This window comes from Cavia porcellus, unplaced genomic scaffold (assembly GCF_034190915.1).
Source record: "Cavia porcellus strain 051 isolate PalLab524CR breed Dunkin Hartley unplaced genomic scaffold, mCavPor4.1 scaffold_7, whole genome shotgun sequence".
NCBI lineage: Eukaryota > Metazoa > Chordata > Mammalia > Rodentia > Caviidae > Cavia > Cavia porcellus.
The window spans coordinates 58,296,140-58,321,612 of record NW_026947490.1 but is presented as its reverse complement, the minus strand read 5'-3'; the positions used below and the strand labels follow the sequence as shown (position 1 = coordinate 58,321,612).

The following is a 25,473-nucleotide window of genomic DNA, read 5'->3' as shown; positions in this document are numbered from 1 at the left end:
CACCTGCCTTGAAAGCAGGCAATCATGAGTTCGATCCCCAGTACTGATAAAAAGGAAAAAGACAAAAAAAAAAAAAAAAAGTAGATTCTGATATTCCAGTGTCAATTTTGAACTCTTTAAAAAATATTTTTTTAGGATGAACTGCCTCTAATTAGAAATGCTTTATGCAAATATATACTATTATCAATTTACAAGAAAAAACATAACTTTTAGACAGTGATTTTAAAAAATCATGTTATCATTTATATTTGAATCCCAAACTGTGTCATATGTAGATGAAAGTACTGTGCATTTAGAAATGAACACATAAAGGGAAAACTCTGAAGCTTTGCTTTTGGACCTTGCAAGGGTTTTCTGCCAAAACAAAATGATTTTTTTAAAGATGTATTTTCAGTACTTAAATTAAGCAAAGAGTAGACAGTAGGGTTTTTAAAATTATTATTATAGAGGAGCAAAAAAGCCTTTTTAGCATCTCTTGAAAAGCATTAGGTCATATAAACACACTACTAGACCGGTAAAATAATTATCTTTACAGTAAAAAAGATTTTAAAAAACCCCAACTGTTAGTGAGTTGTTGTTATAAAACTTAACTTTAAAATGATGAATAAACACAATCTTTAATCACTTTGAGACTTATTATTTAAAGCCTTTTTTTTTTGGGTACTGGGGATCAAACTCATGACCTTGCACTTACCAGACAGGCACTTGAAACACTGAGCTAAATCCCCAGCCCTATCTAAAGCTTTTTAAAAACATGTTGACTTGTACTTTAACAGGAGTTTCTATTTTCAGATACTTATCTCTCTCAAATAGTTACTCTGAGACTCAGATATTCTTTGCTCTTATATTGAAGTGTTAGTGATATATTATGAGTAACATTTAATATACACACATATTTCATTATAAAAATTGTTTCATTTATGTTTATCTTTAAAAATCAAGATATTAGACCAACATAATCCACTTCTTAGCCAAAGGAAATGCTAAAGGTCACTTGAAATATAAGATGGAAATGAACACTGCATCTTAAGTTTAACAAAGATTAAAATATAAATTTGGTGAACAACCTAGGCAAAACATATTTTATTAGCTTTAAAGATACTTGTACCCTTATTTTACCAACTAATTTAAATTTCTGTATAGTGAAGCTATGAGAAACCAAGAGCATTTAACTAGTATCAGTGTCCATTTATCTACAAGCCAATTTAAATAGAGCTTTTATAGGATAACATTTATGTGAAAGAGAAAAACATACATATTAACCTAACATATATATAACCATGGAACTAAACTAAGATTTTTATTTACATATTTGATATAAGCCTTGAGCACACAGTTTTATAATCCTGAGTTTCATAACCCTTGCACATTTGCATAAACCATTTGCTTTATTAAAAGTCCTAACAGAGCTGAAAGTCTCTAAGAGTAAATAAACAAACAAATACATTGATAAGAACTCCAAATTTATTTTTATTGAAGCAACTGCAAGCTATTAAAAACATTAACAGGCAAATGGACAAACAAAATGTACACCATATATAAAACAATTACATTAAGTCAGAACATACTCTTAAGATACCTTGGCCAAGCTGAATTATAATAATCATTTTCTTATTTCTAGGTTTATAGCCATAAATAGATTAGTCAGAACTTTCCCTATGGATTATCAGCATTCCTTTTTGTTATGTGAGGCAAGAGTAGGTTGGTGCCTTGGTTCATGAAGTTAATTCTCTCCAGTCGCCTGCCACCTGACGTGGAGTTTGCAAATGGAAGTCAAATCTTGCCAAATGCTTCTGCATTTGTGAAATGAGGCATCACTGCATTTCCTTTAATACTTTAAGCTATTTTGTACTTTCTCCTGTTCGTTACCACTACAGACTTATAAACAGCAACAGTCATAAGGGGAAAAGAGGGATGGGCCATAGATTGCTAGATGGGATTTTGTTCATTTTCTCTCATTGTAAAATCAAATATAAGGTGTCGTCTCTTTAACTTACATTTAGAGGAACACACAGAAAAATCAACTTTCTATAATCTTTCACCTTATATTGGTCCCAAGTTCATAAAATATAAATTACAGATAAAGACACTGAGTTATCCATAATCATTTAAGATGTACTACATGCTTTTAAGATCTTTGTGTATTTTTGAAGAGACACAAAACAAAAAATAAAAAACAAAACCAGATCTCTGGGTTAATTTCTCAGATGGAAGCCTGCCCGGTTCCTCAAGGTCAGACCTGCCACTTGATGTACACAGTGTTGGTTTTCCAGACTGACAGCTTTTCAGCTTTCTCTTTTGAGTGTCACGGAAAATTTTATTTAGCATCAGGATGTGGCTGGAGAGTGTATTGGAATCAACTGTATTCAACCGAAGACTGAAGACACTGGAGTCGATCTGGAGCAAACGGAAAAGTAAGAAACACACAGCCATAACAGGATCAACATGCATTATGAGGTCAAGGTCAAAGTTAGCCCAAACCACAAAAATGTCTTCTAATCTGAGAGCAAACACAGGAAGCGATGATTTTATTGAGACCCATAGCTGTAGTAGTAAGGTTCATCAGGGCGGAATCCATAAGCTGTGGCAGGGCGTCCAAGAATACCGACTGGCTGGCCAAAGCCATCCATTCCCAGGCTGAAAGAGACAAAGCAATGAGCTGTGTTTTTAAATCACAAATCTATAATGCAGGGCAGGTAAGTGGCTCAAATTTTATACCTCCATAATTCTTTTTCTGGCACTGATAGTGATTTGTAGGAATATTAACCTTGTTTCTTCCTTAAGTTAATGTATTCATTAAAATGTGTATTAAGTTCTTACTTTTCACAAGATGTTAAAAATGTCAAAAACCTGTCATCAGGTTACTATTCAAAATGAAGTAAAATAATAAGATCAAAAAGATTTCATTTAATAAATGCTCTAATGACAATATGAAAAGACTTTGCATCTAAGCAATTATCAATATACTGCTTGAGAGTGATAAATTTCACAATGGGTTTGATCTACAAATCCTTCTTCTGATTTCTCAGTGCAAAAAACTGCCACATGGTATAAATTCTAGTTCAGCTTATTTTGTAGAAATAATGGAAACCCAAAAACCTTTAGAGTTGCAGAAACCTGTTTCCCAAAGTACTTTTTAAACATCAAAGAATTATCCCACACTGAGGAAAATGACAGTGTATTTACTTTAGTAGGCAAATATGACAGCTGTAACATGCCCATGCATAGCTCATGCAGTGAAACAATACTGAGCTTAATTTCAACCAGGAAGCCATCTACAATGTGCAAATATAAGCTTTGAAGAAAATAAATACACATAAATGATTTAAGATTTGAGACTCTACAGGATGGAGATTTTTCACCAGAAAAAATCTGTTTAAGAATATATTTGCATTGCCACTAACTTCCCCTCACACTCAAAGTGAAATTGAGTTCAAACTGCTAAATTTAAATTTTAAAACAATGTGCCTAGTTTATTAGGGTGCAGCTATATAAGATGTACTGGTTGTGTGAATCAACCTTGCAGGTAAATAGAAGTTTCGAACTATCAGTGTCAGGTTATTATTTTGTACTGAATGAACCTGGGGAGGGGCGGAAAGCAAGTTTTTAGGGCTGTTTATAAAAAAATATCTGCCCATAGTTCCTCAAGGTTAGCTAAAATGTTTCAAGTCTGTATTTTATCTTGAAATAGTAAGATACAGGCACCCTTTCCTACTTTGGTATCATGGGAAGACAGAGTAAATTTTGAAATGCTAAGAAATGTTATTCTAGAGGTAGCTTAAACATGTTTCTGAAAGTAGAGTAATGGAATGGTGAACTCTTGTGTACCGGTAAGACACACCATATCAATTTAAAATTTACAGGAAAAGTTGGCTGTAGAAAAAAAAAAAAAGTTTTTTTTGAACTGGGAATTGAACTCAGGACCTTGCACTTGCCAGGCAGGTGTCGTGCCTCTGAGCTATTATCCTGAGCCCGGCTGCAGCAATCTTTTAACACTAAGGCTAACAAAGTACTCATGTATCTAACTAAACAAACTCTCAAGTACAGAGCTTGATGATACAGCCTGCGGATTCCAACTCATTCCTTATTCAGCTTTCACCTGCTACCTGCCGTCAGTGCCCCTCTGAGGTTCAAAACACAACACTCAGAGGAACCTCATGTGCCCTCGTTTCTCAATATTCACTCGAGAGGCTGTGGTGGGATCTCTTTCAAGGATTTGGAACTAAGAGGCGCATACAGATCAGTGAAGACATCTTCAAAGGTAACTACAAAGCAGAACAACTTACGGAAGACTTCTTAGCCATCCTGTTGTATTAGGGCTAAAAAATGATCCTCAGAGGGGAGTGAGCCAGCCATGCTGGCATGGCCAAGGAGCTTCTCAGCCACAGTGCTGGTGGCAGCAAACTAAGCAGGTCCTTGGAACCTGGTGATCTATGACCTGACTTTTCTGGCAAGCGTGTTCGCAATAAGGAAGAGGACTTAACAGATCTCAGAGACGGAGGCCATTCTGCATTGGAATAACATTTGTAATTCTTTGTTTAGTATAACTAACTATAACTCTTTGTTTTAGTATAACTAAAAGGGAAACTGTCCTCCCACCCCCTTTTGGGACTGGGGGCCGAACCTAGGGCCTTCACGCTGAGCTACAGCCCAATCCCTTTTCCAGCGTTCAGTGCTGAGACAGGGACACACTAAGCTTCTAAAGTACTCAGGCGGGCTTGGACTTGCCATCCGCTTGCCTTCACCTCCCAGAGCACCGGGATTACAGGTGGGCGGCACACCTGATTGGGCGAACTGGTTATGTTTTACTGTTCACCAGCAGAGTAAATAATACATGATTCCTGATCTGCCAGCTGGCTATCTTTTCATTAGAAGCTGACACATGGTTTTTTGTTTGTTTTTAAGTATCAGTGACATTGTTGATAACAATGTTATGACTGAACCTTGAGCACTGCTGAGTTGGGAGTATCTGAACCTCCAAGTCTCAGGTCTTGAACATTATAATTTCAGGCTGCTGTGGTAGTTCCGTTATTGTAGTCAATAGATCACCCAGATTACAGTGACCAGGATATCATTTAACTTTTGAAACTGGGAAAAAATTTCAAGGGAGAAAATTTGAAACTGACTTTTCAAATAAGGATTTAAAAAAAAACTATCCATCATGAATCACTGACAAATTTGCTACATGAAGAATATTTAAGACACTGTCTAGTCTGGATGGTCAATAGACAGGAGTTAGGTCCTTTCATATTATGGAAGATCCATCATATGAATAAATTAACAGATTTTAATTCCACTCTGAAACAACAGTTCTCTTTAATCTTATTTGGGTCTTTTAAATGTATTAGGAAACAGTATTCCAGGGTGCTAAGACATGAAGATGGTTATTCTCTTGGAACACGTGGAGACTTATCCTACGCCTCCCTTGGGATAAGGGTGCAGCCTTGCTGATAAAGAATCTGGTTCAAAACCAAGAAATCTTTAAATAGGAGACAGATTCTTTATGTAAATTCTTTTGGAAGGAACAGAAACCATGAATTAAAAAGGCAGAGTCATGTGGGCATGGTGGTGCACAGCTCTAATACCAGCACTGTGGGAGGCTGAGACAGGAGGATTGCAAGTTTGAGCTCAGTCTGAGCAACTGAGCCAGATTGTCTGTCTGTCTGTCTATAAATTTTTAAATGGATTGAGGAAGCATTAAAGCTCTGCATTCAATCTCTAGTGTGAGAAAAAAACAAAAAGGCAGTGTTACTGCAAAAACTTTCTTTTCCTAATCCAAAAAGACTTGGCATAGTTTAAGGGATCCTAAGAACCAAAGGAATTAAATCTGTGATACAACTTTGCCCTGTGTGACGTTTTGCTGAAGATAATCGGAGTGTGTGTATTTGGCTATTTATATTGGGGCTGAATCCCGCTCTGCACTGTGTGTGTTTCTGGTTATACACATTCTCTTCTTGCCACTCTTAACACACATAAGAAGTTGTATATCTTATATTAGCATATGCTGCTCTAAGAAAGCAGGACTAGTTATAGCATTTTTATCCTTAATGTTCACATAACTTATTTTAGATCTTTCAATTTCCCAGACGTAGTACATTTTCTAGTCCAAAGAAAACACTGTTTGTTGTGAAAAGATAACTAGGAATGGTTAGGTCAACAAATCAATCTGCTATTAAATTTTATGTCCTAAGAACAATGATTTTTGGTACCTAGACCTAGTAAGGAAAATAAAAAATTAGGTAAAGTGAAAAATTAGTTTTAAGATCCAACAATATAAAACCACATTTAAAAAAAATCTACAAATGTAACTGACACACAGCACACAGAAAATCAAATTTTCTCTAATATTTTCAAGACTTTAACCAAATCCTTAACAGCATTCATGAGATGATTCAGAGTGCGGCAAAAGAGATCTGGCGATGACAAGTGACACTTCACATGCAGGCATTACAGGGAGATAGCCGCCAGCGGGGCGCCCCAAACACTCCCAGACACTTGCTACACTGCTTTGCTGGAGCTGCCATTCCTGTAGGAGGGAAGGAACTTACCTACCTCTGGCTGCTTGTGAGGCTTACTTAGTGCATATTTGTAAAGCACTTTGAAATCCTTGGATGGAAAGTGCTGCATGAGTGAAAAGTATCATACTGTATTAAAATTAGACAAAACAACAGATCTTTTTGTTCTTTTAAGTTTCTAAGCCAGCAATGTAAGTACACAGAAGGTAATAAATTTGTGTATACTACAAGAATAAAAGAGAATAAATCCAAGCCACGTTCCTCTTTCATAGGCCTGCAGGACTTTCGGGAACGGTGTTAGAAATGATCTGGTCTTGGCTGCTGTTTACAGAGTCCACCTAGCTCTTACCTGAACACCTCCAGGAATGCGGCCCTCACTAGTTGGTCCAGGCACTTCATTCCATTTATGGGGAGGTCAAATTGTTCAGGGAGCTTTTAATTCATCAGAAATTCATTTACTTAATCCTCAGGAGACAGCTTTGAATCTTTATTATGGCTTTTGTGCTCAATAATCACTTTGATCTGAAAGAGTTTAGCTCAAAGGGAAGCTGAAATTAACATTATACTTGTGATATTCTGAAACTAGTATGACATAGGAGATCCTCTCTCTAGCCCTAGAAGTCACTATCAGAAAGTTAGGTAAGATTGAGTGTGTATGTACATATATACACATATATGGTTATGTACATACACAGAACATGGTAAAATTTCACTTATAACCACTAAGCAGAATTTCATCTTTTTAGTTCGGGTCTGTGTTTAGGGATTTCATTTTCTGAGGTAAAATCCTATACCACAGTATATTTATGAATAGGAAATAATAATTAATAATCTAGTCTTTTGAATTGTAAAGAAATATTAATGGCTGGAATTGTTTTTATTTTTTTTTGGTATTGGGAGATGAACTCAGGACCTTGTGCTTGCCAGGTAGGCGCATGAACTACATTGTGCTTGCCAGGTAGGCCACTGAACTATATTCCCAGCTGGAACTGTTTAGACAACAGAAAATACTTAACAAGACCTACCTCTCATGGGTGAGACTGTTCCTGGATTTTATAGAATAGTGTGAAATGATCTGTTAATAATAGGGAACATTTCATTCTTTCTTATCAATTAATATACTGATCATATAACCAAAATCAGAATGTTATTTTTAGTAGACCATGTTGTGCTCGCTTTGGCAGCACGTATATTCTTATTTAGACTATAAAGTGACTGTAAGAATAATATTAGCTGGAGTGTAATTTGTTCTGGGACTGGTGAGGCATAAGAAGACATGGTTTTTCCTATAAACTGTGGGGAGAATGCCAAACATGAACAAATATTTTGATAATCAGATGATGCTATGTTTCCCTAGTCTATATAGAAATAGAAGTTAAGATCACATATTCAATATGATACATGCATATTAGAAATATATATGAATTGCTATAGGAAAATCTTGGAAAGTTAGAAAGGTTTCACATACAATTGCTAAATTTTAGTGTATCTGCCATCATAGCTTTCCTGGATTTACATTTTATTGTCTTTTTCTTCTATCAGAATGTAAGCCTAAGAATGGCAAAGACTGTCTTACACAGATATATCCTTGGCACGTTGGGAATTTGACACGGAGTGGAGGTTCAAGGAGTATCTGAATATATGAATGGATCAGTCTTAAAGGACAGGTAGGATTTCACAGGGAGAGAGAATTCCTCAAAGTGCAGAATGCTGAGCAACAGAGAGGAAGGGCTAAAGAACAGCACATATGCAGTATCTTACGGTTAGAGTCATGTGTGGAACATAAGCAGAGGCAGGAGTGAAGTCTAGAGTGGGAGGTTAGGACCAGTTACCGCGACTCTTCACACACCAGATTAAGAAGTGCATGTTTTGAGAGTTGCCATGGCCTTTAAGAAAGGACAACCTACTTTTGTATTTTAGAAAGTTATCTTTGAACTCAAGGAAAACACTGCATGCCTTAATATGAGCTAAGAATAATACAAACAAAAATGAAAAGCGGGATAGAGAAATTAGAGGAGGAGGAAAAAGTGCGATGGAAGCGGGTTAAAAAACAACAACAATGGCTGTGGTCTGTGCTTCCTTCCCCCAGATGACTGCAACCGGCACGAACAGCAAACACGTACTAAAAAAAGTTATCTGTGGTAGGGAAGAAGGTGGCAGGTGACTATTCAGGAAGTCTAAATGTAAAATGCTGAGAGGGGCGCTGACTGAAATACACTTATAATTTAAAATGTATTTAAAATAACATCTAACATTTGTAGAGTGTGGTATTAAATTGAGACGTTTGTAATTTGCAGACTGACCACTAGATGGAGAGCTTGTCTTTCCAATAAGCACCTGCCCTTGCACTGCAACTGAAGACAAGTTCATCAAATGTAAACTGCCTACTTAACCTTGATAGAACGGGACCTGCATTGCTTCCTCAGATAATCGGTCTTCATTTTATAAACGTGAAGTAATTTAATGAGCGCTAAAAGGAATACCTGTTAGTCATATATGAAGAATCTGTGAACGTATTAAAGGGTATACTGTACCTGCACATAGTTATTACAGCACAACTTCTACAATTTTCATTGAGCTCACTATCAAAGGCATCGTATTTCTATAAATGTAACTGTGACAAATACACAGCACACATATGGTTGCTCAAAGTTAGTGCTTTGAACCTGAACCATTTTGTTAGTGAAAAAGTAAAATCCAAGAGAATAGTTTAGAAAAAAATTGTTTTTTGACAGTTTTTCTATGTAGTTCAGGCCAGCCTTAAACTTACTATGTTGCCCTGGCTGGCCTCGAATTCATGCCAGTCTCTTGCCTCAGCCTCCCGAGTGCTGAGAAGTTAAGCAGATTTTTAAGTGAGTTTCACAAATACATGTCAAATGTAGCTGTTGTTTTCCATTTGGGTTTCTTTTCTTAAGTTTTTATATGCATAGTGATTAGTCTTTCTTTCATTATGATAGAACTAATGCATTTTAAGGAATCACATTTTTAGTGAAATCATCCAAGCAATATTTTTTTTTCCCCAAAAACCAAGAACAAATTATAGGAGGAGGAGGAGGTTGTATTTAAAATATTCTTCTGGAGTTTATTTGAAAAATTTAAGGGACACCTGTCAGTTCTAAGAGAAAAAATACTACCTTGAGGACCGCTCCTTTCAGTTTACCTTCCATTAGGTACTCGTTGGAGTATTTTTTCTCTTTAATAGATAAAATACATTTTAATAATTTTAGAGTTAACTGGACACTGGGCATGCTCAGTTACTACATTGAGCTGCTTCAGATAAAAACTAATTTATACTAATGATGGAAGGAGCAGCATAAAACAGCCACTAATTTATTCCAAACGGTGAAGAGATTCCACTTCACAGACTCTGGGCTAATCTCAATTTACACTTCTTACACTGTTAACCTGTTGTTTATCTCGTCTACTTTAATGATTTCTATGTGGTGATGTTACACTTGGTATGTTTAATACACCAGCTCATGACTTTCCATTAGAGCTTTCGTACATCTTATTTATTATATTATAAAGTTCCACTGAAATTCTTCTCTTAACTGTAGTTCTTGGCATCCTAATGTATCTGATATAGTATTTGATGCTGTATCAGATTCTGCATGATGATCCTTCATGTGCTTCATGATGTTGTAGTTTTCGTTCAACTCTGGGATGTTTTTCCTTGGAGTTGTGCCTATTTGTACAGAGACAACAGTAACTGTTTATATTACATCAGGGACCTGCAGTTTCATTGTCCCGACACAATCTGATTAGCAGTTTGTCATTTTAGAGCATTGTGATCAAGTAGATGCATACTATACATTCACAATGCAGCCAACAAATAATGAAACAAGCCTGTGGTTTTTCTTTCTCATGGCAACTATCCTCTACCTAGGGCCTTGGGGAATAAGACAATTTTGGACACTTTTCAGGACTGATGAATTAAAATCATCTTATCTTCTTTGCTTCTGATGAGAAATATGCAGCTCTTTGAAGTTCCAGTCTATGTACAGGGGGCCCAGTTCCATCTTCTGGTACCATGTAACCTGTTCCTACTTCGGCACTCTAGTGTGTGCGTGGTTGCTGTTTTTTGTGGGGAACCTGAGGTGTTCCCCATCCTTCTTGTAAACCTGATGATGCATTGTAAGTGCTTGTTACACTCTGTCTGGTGTTTCTATGTATCCATGTAGGAACAGGCCTTTCTAAATTAGCAGTCTGCTGTCTTGGTGGAAGTCTTTTCTAATTTTTCATGTTATTCTTATTTATCTACTTTGTACATTCAAGAAAAAAAATAAACCTTGTATTCTTGTGACTCAAACCTAGTTTTCTTGAAGGGAACAATGATTTGAAAAAATTAACTGGACACTGGGCATGCTCGTACAGGCCTGTAATCTCAGTACTCTGCAAGGCTGAAGCAGAGAATATCAAGTTCAATTCCAGGCTGGGCAATTTAGAAACCTAGTAAGACTGGTTCAAAATAAAAAGATCAGTGTGAAATCTCTGGGCCCAATCCCAAAGAAACCAAACAAAAAACAAAGCTAAGCACAAAAAATAAACAAACAAACCCCTCCAACTCTAAAATTATTAAAATGTATTTTATCTATTAAAGAGAAAAAATACTCCAACGAGTACCTAATGGAAGTTGTGCAGTATGTTATCAAACTGAAGTGATATTTACTCAAGCTTATACAGTTTCAGGCTTTTTTATAGCAAACTTTTAATGAAGGTATTCCATGTAGTCATCTCTAACTTACATTTCTTCAATTAAGTAGAGAGACTTCTTGAAACTGGCAGCTCTATGCTATCAAGCAATTCCTCATTTCACACCACCAAATGTTAAGGCAATTTACTAAGTGGCTTAAATAACCTCTAGGTCAATGAACTGAATCATTAGCACCTCTCTTAAGTGACTGTCTGTTACTAGTTCAACATTTATATAATCTGTCATAATACCTTGATTTTTTTAGGTACAGAAATTACTGCTGGAGGCTTAAAGTAGAGAACATGGTGTAAGTAGCAATGTTTTCTCAGTGATAGTTTAATCATGCTGTCTGGTACTGAGTGAGTTAAATCCTGAACACCACAACTAATTACTATGTAATGCTAACCTTAGTTGCTGGTTCATTTTGAGACTCTTTAAAATATGAACTGTGTATTTTACCCCTATGCACTCTCTTAATGATTTGTTTTTTTAGACTGAAATCACTTCCAGCCATCAGTTATACTCTTGGTCTCTACATATGCACTTTTCCAAGCACAAATATTTCTTTTTCCTATTGGTCTGCCAGCCCTGTCAGAGCAAATTTCACTTTAGACTGAATGCTATGATACTTAAACCTCTTGGATTACCCGGGCTGCTAGTGTGATCTATGACCTTCCCAGACTGACAGCTGAACTCTCCAATTTGCTTATATTGCTGGGGACTAGAAAGCCCACGCCAAAAGGAAACTGTTTCTGATGTTGAGCAGAGAGGAGAGTTCTTGTTGTAGGTGGGGGTAGGGGGCTATTAAGTACTGAAAAATGCTAATAAGAAATGAAAAGAAACTAAACAGTCTGCAAAGCTGAAAACCTCAAACATAATTCAAAAGTTAATGCTAGTACTAAAAACTCTTTAGCTGGACTAACTGGTTAAAATATGAATAATGACTTAGCTCCTATATATAAAGCACCGACCAGAATTTTCGTCATAATGTATTATTGAAATGACCAAGTTCAAGAAATTATATAAAATTTAAAATCATTCTGAGTATTTTACAAATGGGCTATTGATTGCCCATCTTTCTCTATAAAATAGAAATCTGACATGCAAAAATCAAAATCAAAGACAGAATATAGCCATCTAACATGCATGCTGTCTCTATTCACATAATACCAACAGTCTCTCTTAAGTGGAAGATTAATGGTAAGTTTTTGTTAAAACTTATGGCTCCAAAGTCCTTAAGTAATACAGTTTGGAAATATTTTTAGTATAGTTTTGAAACTTTTCAGTTCTACTACCTAAGAGGCAGACAAATGTTTGCTTTAAAAAAAAATCTCAAGCTTTATCAAATGCAAGATATTTAATATAAACTTTCCAATTTATTTTATAGTGTATTCATTTGCTACCTTTTTTGATTATATAACAAACAAATCATGTTTGACAAATATCAGTCATTGATAGGTAATAACTATTGCAGCTAAATCAACCTAAGTAATATCTTTCCAAAGCTAAGAATAAAAACAGGAATAACAGAAACACTTAAACTCACTGAAATGCACATTTTTAAGTGCCAGACATGAAAGCTTGAAAATCTGATTCTAAATAAACTTATAATTGCAAGTATATATAAAAAGCACTTTCTTCAATTATTAGGTGTAATGTGAAGATTAATATTGGGAAGTATTTAATTTCTTTCTAGTCACTAATTCAGTAGTTCCACTAACAAATACAGGATACACAAATTTTCAGTCAGCAGCCTTAACATTCAGGGCCTCAGAATACTTTATATCAGCATCACATTTAGCACTGGAAAAACAGGTACTGAAATAAATTGCTACATTTATTTCTCAAACTTTCTTTGCCCTCAAGAATATATTTAATTGTTACATTACAGGTCTACAGGTCTGATGATGAAATAAAATGTTATTTCATCTTCAAAGAATGGGGAATTTACTGGTTGATACCAAGCAAAGTCTGTGTAGAACAGAATATGTAAGTACTGCATACAATTCTAACAACTTTTTATAATTTAGATACTATTACTATCTCTTAAAATTATTTTCAAAGAGCACAAGGATACATCACATTACTTGTTCTTTTTTCCCTACACTGGACCTTCCTATGCAGCCTCCGCTGGCCTTGAGCTCATCAACCTCCTGCTCAGCTCCCCAACTGCTGGGATTACAGGTGTGGACTGCCACTACTGGCTGTATTTTTAAAAAAATCATCATTGATATGCACTGGGCATTTTCCCTTAACCTGAGGACTACAAATTAAGTTTATCAAATTTAGCTAAACTAAATTTTAAAGAGGGCTTTTATTAAAAACCTCCAAATTTTCTTAAAGTTAGTGCAGTGCAGGACCTCAAAGTTAGCATGCCTGAATGGGATTTCTGTCACTGTGGATAAAATCTATTTCAGTCTATATCTGCAACTTTCTCTTTCATTATTTTTTTCTTTGTAAAATAATGGTTATCACTTTGAACATGTCAATGCCTTGAGATTGTTTCCAAGACTCTTCTAAGATTAGTACAATCTTACAGCATACACTTGGTTTTGCTATTTTTATGACAAGAAAATAATGGAGCCTTCCCTATAAATGCTTAGGCAATTCGAGCTTCTGCCATACAAGCTAGATAGTTACAAGATATCGGACTTGACATGCTTTTTACATATGCTTTCTGTTTGCTTTCACAGGGCTTTTACGAGCCATAGAGATTTCTGCCCACACATATGCATACCAATTATTGTTGTAGTAAAATAATGCCATGACCAATCATATCTTCATTTTACCGAAGCAAGGCTGGACTGCTTGTATAAATAAGGTTATTCAATCAAAACCCTTCAGATTCTCTGCCATGAATAATGCAAACAATACAACACCTTTAGAAAACACTGGGTGACTCTCCTTACTTGACTTTTCATCTTATTTTACATTCAGTGAGATTTTCTTCTTTTAAATAGTACTAAATCAAGGGTAACGCTTTTAGTTATCTCATACAAGTCCTCATCCCCACTTTGCCCACATTCCTGTATGCTGCTACTGTTTGTTTCCCTCACAAAAGTGCACAGGTCTTGAAAACATTATAGAGGACTGTGTTCATTCTGTGATGTTTTTTGTCTTCCAGGGTGTAGCTACCCGACATTGCAGAACTTTATATAAACAAGCCTGGCAATGCTGAGAATTATTCAAGGCAATGGAAAAGTGTATTTATGTATTTTAAAGATTATCTAAGTTTTAGGCACTATGTGTTATAAACCAACGTACAGATATATTAGTTGTTTTAAGTGTGCAGGCCAAGGAACAACTTGATTCCACTGAAGAGAACTCTAAACCCTACCTGCCTATGGCAGGGAGTACCTCCCTCCCTCAAAATCTGGAGAAAAAAAAAATGCAAGCTCTAGTGGACAGGAGCTGTAATAGTATCTTTTCTCCTTTAAACACACACAGAGAATGAGGTAAATTATAATGCTGTAATATTTGTAAAGGCCTTGAAACCAGTATTTAAAAGACTTTTTGAGCCTTTTAAGAGTGTACACATATTTATTTAAGAGTGCATCACTTAAGAAATTTCAGGATAAAATGTGAACACATACACAAATATGGCTTTAGGGGTTTCTTATATAAATTTCAAAATACATAACATTTTTCTTTTCGGTACTAGTGATCCATCCTAGGCCCTGCACATGTTACGGATGTGTTCTGCCACTTAACTACATCCCTCAGACCTTAAAAGATGTACATTTTAAGTTACAATTGTAACTTAAAACTTTATCTGCTCACTTCCCAAAATACTTCTTTCATCCTTTTACATTAGAGGGGCTATAAATTAGCCACTTGGTTCTGACCATACAAATCTGTATTCTTTTTAAGGCTGCTTTGTCTTTTTATTTCTCGAAGGCTAGTATGAAAATGCTTTGATTTAGGGTGGAAAAACCTGGAAAGAATTTCTTAAAAAGTGGAATGTATCTACTTTAGACACAATTTCTTCTAAAGCTAAACAAAGAAAATACGTTTAAATAAATGTGTATGTATACACACATATATTTTACATTATGTGAGATAAAATGCTGACTTGCATGCACAAAAAAAGAATTTATGCAGGAATTCATTGATTATTCTTCAAGACTATTTAAGATCTTTAATTTAAAGAGCATAAAAAGCATTTGTTAACTGTACTGTTGTAATTTGAAATAAGACCATAGAAATGCATAGCTTTTACTTTTAAAAAAAATCAACATAGACATAAAGTTATTTTTTATATACCTATAATGTAACAGAAAGATAAAATTTAGGAAATTATTAAAATTTTAAATTGCTAAATTTCTTCTCAAATACAAAAACAAGCTGTCATCAGAAGTCAGCCTGTCCACAGCGCCACACTGTCTGTGCTCTGTCTCACCCACGGGGTTTGAGTGCTGTGGCACTTATGATCTGAGCTACTAGTGAAAGGCTGTACGCGGCCTGTAATTCTTGCAGGTGAATAAGATTATAGCCTGCAATGAACCCTTTTAACTCTAGGCTTCTCCTCCATTTTTAAGTAACCACCAATGGAGGTTTATTACCTTTTTCAAGAAAAATGAGAAAACCTAATTCATTTTAACAAATCCTTTGTAATCTGAAACTTTTTCTAATGAAAATTTTAAGAATTCTTCACTGGCTATGATGTCAGTGATAAAAAAAGAAGTTCAAAGTACTAATGTTTTGTTACTTGTTCTATACCTATCATCTATCTAAAAGGAAAATTTCTACTCAGTAAACATTTGCTCCTGGGAGGCAGAGAAATCAGTGCGCACATCGGACTCCTTTACATAAATGCTCTACTCAATCTAGCAATTGTTCAAATTACATTTTGAAGGAGCCCCCCCCCCCCCTTAAAGACTGTAGCTCAAGGTGGGAATGAGTTGCCAATTGATACATTTTTTTAGAGGCAATATTTCTGTTACAATGGCACAACAAGAAGCTGTCTGGATTAATCCTTCCAAACTATTCACTGTAACAAAACTAAACTCTAGTGAATTATCAGTATGTTCACTAAAATTTTTCATTACACTGTATAATTTAGAAAGTTGTATTTAAAAAATAACGGAAATCCTTGTCAAATATTGTACTGTTCAGTTTAAAATGTCAGAACATCTGAATTTAATTTTAAAAGAAAATTCATCACTTTACCTAGATTACTTTTTGCCTCCTGTAAGAAAATATCAGTGTCCTGTGTTTCTGTAAAAGTTAATGAATGACAACACTCTAGCATAATCTTAAAATGAAGCGGGTTCATTATTTAAGATAACATAGCATTCTTTTCTAAAGAGACTAATTCTGTTTCCTTTAAAAATAAAAATTAAAATATGTTAAAAGATGCTTATTCTGGATATAAACACATCCACAATCATATGTTTTTTTTTTTTTTTAATTCAAAGTGTAGGGATAACGTTAACAGTGGGGAGGAACAGATAAAAGAACACTGATCTCCAAATACTGACACTGTCCTTAATTCCCTTTCTAAGCCTGGCAATATCATTATCCTTAAATATGTATACTTTTTAAAAAGTTGAGGGATAATAAGTAGAATGCATCTCAAAAATTATATTTTAACCCTGAAAGATATATCCCTAGAGCCTGTTCAAGTTCTTAATCAATTAAAATAGGTGTTAAATAATAAAGAAATTAATATTTTATTATTTATTAATAATTGTTATTAGTAATAAAAGCAAACATAAAACATATAACTTTACCATGAGTATATATTTTATGTTATAGAAAGTTAATTTCAATCATTATTACATAAACCTTAAGTAAAAGTATCTTTTGGAAATCATAGCAACAGTAATAATAAAAAGCTTATCAGCAAATATGCTAGATTTTTGATTTATTTATTGGCAACAATGACATAGTAATAGGAAATAAATAAAATCAGGAAAAGTATTCAGTTTGTGAGGTAGAATTAATTACTATAGAATTTATATTACCTGATAGTGAAACTTGTGTATTTTTATACTACTCTGATTATACTACCACACTCTAGATATACAACTTTAAAAGTTCTTTACAAAATTAATGCTAATGCTAATGGAGGTATCAATCCTTAAGCAAAACTGAAAAAATCTATAGTAAGGCAGCAATGAGATTGGCTATAACTGAAATTATATGGCCTCTACTCATATTTTACTCACTGCTCCACATGACAATTTTATATTCCAGATATACAATTCTAGAAAAACATTATTTGCAATTCTGAATAGTCAGTTGCTTATTACTATTAGTAATTAGACTTCCTTTGTGAGGAAAGACTATGTTTCTTTAGGATAAATGAAATTAGACTATTCATGTGATTGTATATACTTGAACTTGTAATATTAGGACATTATTAGAATTTCTCTTGGAAACTATTTTCTATGATACAGACTATGCTTACATTCAGTATACATGAGTACTCAATATACTAATTACTTATTTAGTAGAATACAAGAAAATACTATGAGTCTCTAGGTCTTCATTATGAAGGTAAGTATCTTAATCTACATAAAATACAACAATTCAAACAGGTTTTTACCCATCTAGATTATTAAATATTTTGCCACAGAGCACAGCAGGTTTCTACTAACAATTTAAAAACCCAAGAACAGAATATAATATATAGAATACATAATACATATATACCTTGACTATACATTTAACAAATGCTTTGTATTGGATACTGAAACAGTAGATTAAATATAAACAAGAAATGTTTAAAAAATAATTCACATTGAAAATAAAAAAATATAGCACATGAAATGGGGCAACATGTATCTGTGTTTGAATACTGGCTTTGACTTTTTATCAAAAAATATTTATTATGAGTCATGTGTGTCAGGTACGGCATAAACAACATTGAACACAACTAAAATAGTCAAAAAATTCTTGAACCATAAAGTACATTCATATGAAAGGAAGAGGACTAAGAAGTGAAACAAACAATAAAAGATTAGGGTAGATGGGGAGGAGCCTCTGGTAATTTTGTGAGGAAAAACTCTGAGGAAATATTTTAGCTGTGACTTGTAAGAAGTCATTTAAAAAAGTCTGAAGATTCTTCAAGCTAAGTACAGGGTGATTAGATGAGAAAGACTTGGCGAGCACAGGAGAGAGAGGCCTGGAGTGGAGACTCTTAGACATGGGACAGTTGTGGTAGATAAGGCTGCAGAAGTAGATGAGTATCAAACAGTGCGGGGCTACAGAGAACATGGGAAGAAATCAGCATTTTACTACAGGAGAATGGGAAGCCACTGACGGCAGGTGGGAGACATGGCCTGCCTCGTGAGTCACAGGCATCACACACATAGCAGCGGGGTGCAGAGGCACAGTCCTGTAGTCCCCGTACTCTGGGAGGCTGAGGGAAGACCACTGCAGGTTCAAGGCCAGTATGGGTAGCCTGATAACTTAAAGAAATCCTGTCTCAGAACAAAAAAAGTATGAAAAGGGGTGGGAATATACCTCAGTACTGGACCTAGTACTTGGGGTGGGGATGGTGGAGATCACAATGTTACAATGTTATAAAATGCCTTTATGTAAAAATCTATACAGTTCCAATTCAATAAAAATATTACCATCAGATGTCTAATTATACAGCAACAGAATAAACAAAAAATACTGTTAGAGGTTATCCAACACAATACTATAGTAAAAAAAAAAAGCTAAAAAGGATAATTTTACAAACAGTATTTAAGGTCATGGGTTTTATGAGCAGTGGCATGCAAAAATTAGCAAAGAGGCTGCCCAAATATGTATGGCTAGCAACAAAGCCTTGACGCAATCAATATTTAAAGGCAGAAAAGAGAAGGAACAGCCAGCCCAGAACATTAGTAAGGAACGAAAAAGGACTGAGGAGAAAAGTCAGGAAAACAGTATGCTCTGGGAAGAAAGAAGGGAGTTCCAAAAGCAGAGCTTTGGAACATGGTCAAAACACAGCTGAGAGTGAAAGATGAGAATGGTCCACTGGATTTGGCAAAATGGAACCACTGGTGACTGATGAGACTAGGGCTGCTGAAGAATGAATGGAAGTCTTGAGAAGTTTTGCATGCGAGGAAGTGGGAAATGGACAGTTGTTTGAATATGTGGATCCAAAGAGAGTCTCACTTTGGAAATCCCAAGTTGTATTTATATGCTGATGGGAAAGATGCAGGAGAGGGAAAAGGGTGAATGACGTGAGAGAGGTCCTGGAGAACTCAGGCAACAGGCATGGGTCGAGAGTAAAAATGGTTTACTCATTAAGAGTGTGAAAAAAAAAAGATGCTTCTTAGTAAGGGAAGAAAGAAAGGTGGGTAAAAATGAGTTAATGGATTGGGGGATTAGAAGATAATCTTGGACAGACTCTAAGTTTCTGTTCTCTTAACAGTAATGTCTCTCCCCAGCTGTTGTGAAGACTGCATTGGGAATACAATAAACAGCAATTAGCACACTTCCTGCCTCTCACTAAATATATTCTAATAAATGCTATTATTCATGAACATACGTATCTCAGATTATAGACAGACTTGAAATCACCTAGGGAATAACACTTCAAATAACGTTTAACATTTGTATTGCTTCTGCTCTTTTTGTGTAATGTCATTTATACCTGCACTGGATTATTCACATCCCAAAAGCAGTTTTATTTATGTTCCTTTTAAAGAACAACAACAACAAAAAAAAACCAGAAAAAAATTAATGTTCACTTTGTACAAAAATTTTCTGTGCACTCCAACGTTCAGAATTTAGATGAGTTGCAGGTAAAAAAAGGCTACAACGTAGCCTGCCAGGCAGACTAAAGCTCTGTCTTAACCTTCCTCTTTTTTCACATGTGAAGATACACTACTGTTTAAGTAGACACAGATAGGCTTATTTGAGATAATTCTATGAGTACAAACTACAATTTTAAAGTTCAGGATTTCTTCATTATAATCATTACATTCTAAAAAGGTCTCAAGTAGTGGGGACTGTAACGTTATTAAAATTTTCAAACTACTTCCTTTCTTACCTGTCTTTCTTACTGGGGAAACCAATAGCTACCATTTCTCCAAAAGTGGATCCCTGTTTCATAAGAAAAACTCACTTTACAGTTCCCCAATTTAGAAACGTTCTTCTAAGTTTACAACATGCTTTTAGATATTGCTTTTATGAGTTATCTAAATCAGTGAACAAGTATTACACTGTGTTGATTTATTCCAACATTTTGATTTTTATAATAATATTTATTCTGTGAAATCAGGCAACTGTAACAGTAACTGAGTTCAACAGTGAGAAATTAGAAATTGATTTACTTTTTATATATCTTATTAATAATACTTCACACTGCTAGGGATTTAGCTCAGTGGCATAAGTGTCTGCCTGGCAAGTGTGAGGTCCTGAGTTTGATCCCTAGTACCAAAACAAAAACAAATAAACAATAAAAAACCCTTTATACTTAATATGTAAATCTGATTCATATAACCATACAATATAAAGATGTATATGTTAAAGTATAACATTAAGCTTAACTGAATTAGATATTGAAAACATTTTGCAGGGATCCACTGATAAAATGGTGCAGTGTCATCTTTACTCTAAGTGTAACTATTATAATGTAGATACCAGATGGTTTAGTATTGAGATCATACCTAGTGCTTGGTGCATACTTGGAAAGACTACCATGGAGCCACCCAGAGCCAGAGACTGAACCTCGGCTAATACGTGTTAGACAAGTGCTCTATCAAGTGAGCTCCCAGCTCCAGTCCAGGGTTTGTGAAATCTATGAAATTCCCTTAAATAACTCTGGTATTTTTCTCAATAGCCAAATGTGAGAAATAATTTTCTGGCTCATTAAACTCCCTAAGTACAAATTTATGTTGAAATCCAACATAGTACATAGCCAAAGAAATACTCTATTTTATTTGAGAAAGGCTGGGTCTGTTAAAGGCTTTAAAGGGACCTAATTTGAATCTTAATCGTCAAACGGCTTAAGTCCATTCCCATGTCCCTCCCCTTGAACACCTACTCCTCTCAGCAAACATCCTGAATCTTCCAGGGTTGGCCTTGCAACCACTTGACTTGATGAAGTAGGTCACTTGAAAAGGAAGAAAGCCCAATAAAATGAATTACAGAGTCAACAAGATTAAACTGATTGCACTGTTTTCATACATCTAGCTGAAATTCTGCAAATATGCAGTTGGCTGTGGTTTGGCATTTAACAGCCTGCGATCAGTAAGGAGGAGGAAATTTTATTCTCATTAACTGTTGCAGATTTACTGCAGTGAAAAAGGGCTATGTAATCTGAGATGTGACAGTACAGAAAGATCAAAGCCAAGGACTGGAAACTAAATAAACCCTCTGGCTACTTCCTGCAAGGAAAATTCACTTTGGCAATGTAAAACAGAGCTCAGTTAAAAACTACTCTCAGTTTTATGAGCTGTCATAGCAGCTCAAGTGGTTTGGACCAGCTGAGTTTAGAACATTATATTTCCTTGTTTTTGTCTTAGATACTTCTGTAGGAAGTTTTATAGATTCCCCCTCCCTTTTAAAAAAACAACAACAAAAATCTCTTTTCTTTTAGTTGAAACTGAGAAGGTAACCACTAAACTTATTAAAGCAGGTAGGTCTTCATTTGCACATTCCTTTCTCATTTACTGCAACATAATATTTTACTCTTAGATTTATTTGACAATATAAATTTAATAATTCATCTACAATCTGTACAATTCCTATTCAAAATAAGTGCAAATCAGTTTACACAGCCCATATGGCTTGTATCTGAGGAATGAGCTATTTGTGTAATCACACATCTGGAGGGACTATAGGCAATATGAAGAAAATAGGAATTAATTAATACCATAGTTAAAAACCTATGGGTTCTAAGTGCTAGCTGTTTATAAAGAGCATATTTAAGAAAAAAGACATAGCTTAATATTTTAATAAGAAAAATGTAACAACTGTTTATAAATACATAAATCACATCAAAACACAGATGGCCTAGAATAACTCTACCTTAAACTAGGAAATGTCACTGAGTTAAAATGACTTAGTCTACTTCTCTTTAACTTCTTAGAAGGGTGGGAGTGGTTATTAACTATTTGATGAGCATATGTTTGTTATTTTTATTAGAACATGAGTAAACCACTAGAATTTTCCTTCAATGAATCTTGTTACTTTTAGATATTTTTTTGCAGTTCCAAGGCAAAATATATATGAGCAATCATCCTTGCCTACAAAATTTTGATTCTGTTTAAAAATCACAACTGATTTTTAATACCTATATAGTCAACAGAAATAGAATTAGTATATGTGAAAATACATGAGTTTGGATAATCACTCTTAGACGGTAGGGATACAATTAACTTCCTCGGTATAACTTCCTCAGTAGCTCCCAAGGCATTTCTTATAGCATAAAGCTACCCCTTAATCAATGTGTGAGCATCTTTATAGGATCCAGTCATATTCAGATTACTTTATTTATAGACTCAGTTTTGCCTGGATTTCTTCTCCTAAAAGAAAGGTCTAAGAAAGTGACAGTAAATTTGGTTTGCTTTGGAAGTATCTTTGGGTATTACAGACAGCAAATTATGAGCATACTTCCAAAAATTGCTCACATTACCAGACAGAAAATAGTATTAAATTGATGAAGGCAGTTGTGTCATCAACTTCTTTTGCTTCCAAATGCAAGTAAGTAACTGAAAAATATTTTTCCAAGTCAAAAAATAAAATTTCTTTAGGATAAAGCATCTTCCCAAGATTGTAGGATTCTAAGCCTTGATTTTTGGCTTGTATTTCTGAATTTCAGTAAAGTTTACAGTTTTGCAAATGTTGATGTGTGATAATCTAATAAAATCTGGCCTGAAAGGTTATAGGCCCAATTTACTAATAAAACCTAATTCAATTCTCCACTGGAAATGCAAACTATTAGCATACAAGCAGTGCAACGGAATATTCTTGCCTTTTCATTTCTAGAAAAAAGCTGTCTCTATAAAATGTCTAAATAAAAAAGACAAATAAGACTAACATATAATCAGCCCATGGATTAATTCATGGGCATAAAAACAGCATCATGCAAGCAAACATTTACATTGGTTAATTAGCTGAATAAATGATTTGCATGAGGCTTTTACCCTTTAAAACTGAGATAATCCTACTTATTTCATTCTCATTTTTTATACAACTGGATTTAATCTGAAGAAAAGTTAGTGGACTACTTAAAAGAATTTAAAGGTAGCGAATTAACTATAATTACTTACATGTTAACAAACAGCAGCGTGCCTCCAAGCAAATTTAAAGTACCAATGTACAGTGAACCATGTCAGATATATTTAAGCAAAATTGGTACACACTTCACGCTATTTATCTTACTCTGAATTTTTATAACATTTAATCCAAACTTTCTAAACCATAATACACTGATAAACACATCTGCTTGTCATCTGGAGGTGGAAGAACCAAGCTTAAAGGCTTCATTCTTTAATTAGTTACCTGGTCTTAGGTTAGTCCTTTAAAAATTTCTGAGCCTGAATTTTCACACTGTTAAAACAAGGATAGTGGTTCCCTTTGCACCATCTACCACACACATGTTCATGATTCAGTGCAATACATGAAGGTATACGGGTGAGGTCAGCACAGTTAGTTATTTATGCAGTCTGTTTATTTAGATTTGGACTTCTTTTAAAGTATTAAACATTTTATTCTTGGGTATTTTTAGATGGTTACACTAAGATACTCCATCTTCAAAAATAACTGGTAAAACTATTACGGGAGTATTCAGAAAGAAGAATGAGACTTCATGTAAAGATTATGTAAGAGCAAGAGCCTCATGCTTCTATTTGCACTTATTTGATTTCCTTATTACAACTGTTTGGTTACATAGTTGTTTCCATTTATGTTCTGTTTATAAAGGTCTACTTCATTAATATTGAGGAAGATGGGAAGAACTTAAGTTCTATTGGTTAAAACTAAGTATAAATCACCTTGTTACAAGGCTTAAAATGGAAGTTTACACATGTTGAAATGTCATTTGCATAAATGAATATACATTTTATAATAACTTTAAAAGGGTGCACAGATCTGGGTATTTTCAGATTGAATTATACTCTGCTTGAAATGGAGAAAATTTTTAAAGTAAACATGATATTGTCTTGTTACCAAACCCTGGTGTTATAAAGAGGTTCTACTGTTAATTTAATCACGGTTTAACAAACTTCCATTTAAATTGAGAGCAACTCAAGCAAATATCCCAACCTAAATCCAGCTAAGAAAAGTATTAGGAACCTGTGCAAATGTGCCTGTCAAGGACAAAGAATAAAGAGTGGCTATAGAAAGGTGCCTTGCTCAGACAAGATGCTTTATGAAAGTTTTAAAAATAACTTACATTGTTTAATAATGTGCTTGTTTTAAGGTAAAATGCTTGCAGATTAAGAGTAAGCCAACAAATCTAGTACTAAAATGTGTTAACAAAAGGAAATGAAAATAAATGGAATGCCAAATACTCAGCCATACTTTTGTACTACCACAATTACAGGCATGACAGTGGTATATCTATGTATGCATGTATGTGAAAACAGCATAAAGGGAGATTTTAAAATGGAGGAAGTGAATTAAAAGGATCTCTTGGTAAACCCTTAATACAGTGAAGAATGTTTTATAAGGTGAACATCATAACTGCTAAATGTCTCTAGTTTGACCTTTACATAGAGTTCACTTAGAACTCTAGTATAATGTACACTGTGGACAAAATCTTGTGGCCTAACAATAAGCGTTAAAAATGATTCTATTGGTACATACACTTATTACACTTAACATTACCTGATTTCTTTGATAATAATAACTTATTTATGCAGCCTTTATTTTTATCTTTGATTACTTGGTCAATATTAAGTATTAAAAATGAAGTCACTGAATTGAAATGGACAATTTAAGGCATTTTTCTGTATTATCAAACGTCTTCCACAAAGTCTTTATCAAAGTAAATTCCCGAAACAGCTAATTGAGTATTTTTTAGCTTTAATGTGTGGGTATTAACATTAAGAAATATGACTGGTGAAAAGGGTACCTGGCTACTTTACTTTGTGACTACCATGCCTGGAAAAATTACTAAATTAGGAGTATTGCTGTTTTTAAAGCCTTCGTGCAGCTGGGTGCAATGGTGCATGCCTGTAATCTTAGCTAGTAATTTGGGAGGCTGAGGCAGGAGGAATCCAAGTTCAAGATTAGTCTGGGTAACCTAGTGAGACTCTGTCTCAAAAATAAAAAGGACTGGGCGGGCATGTAAATCGTAAAACAAAGCAAAACAAA

At 34.6% G+C, this 25,473-nt stretch overlaps 1 protein-coding gene across 4 annotated transcripts in view; it reads right to left on the bottom strand.

Moving 5' to 3' along the window:
* Positions 1–1,446: 1,446 nt before the first annotated feature.
* Positions 1,447–25,473, bottom strand: part of Kifap3 (kinesin associated protein 3) — a 173,758-nt gene continuing 149,731 nt past the window's right edge. For 2 of the 4 annotated variants that reach the window (XM_063253658.1, XM_063253661.1), the window contains exon 20: positions 1,447–2,637. In XM_063253658.1, the coding sequence (XP_063109728.1) occupies positions 2,529–2,637 (109 nt within the window). In that variant the 3' untranslated portion in view covers positions 1,447–2,528. Of the gene's footprint in view, positions 2,638–6,548; positions 6,622–25,473 lie in introns of all 4 variants that reach the window. The other 2 variants (XM_063253660.1, XM_063253659.1) reach the window with 2 other exon arrangements.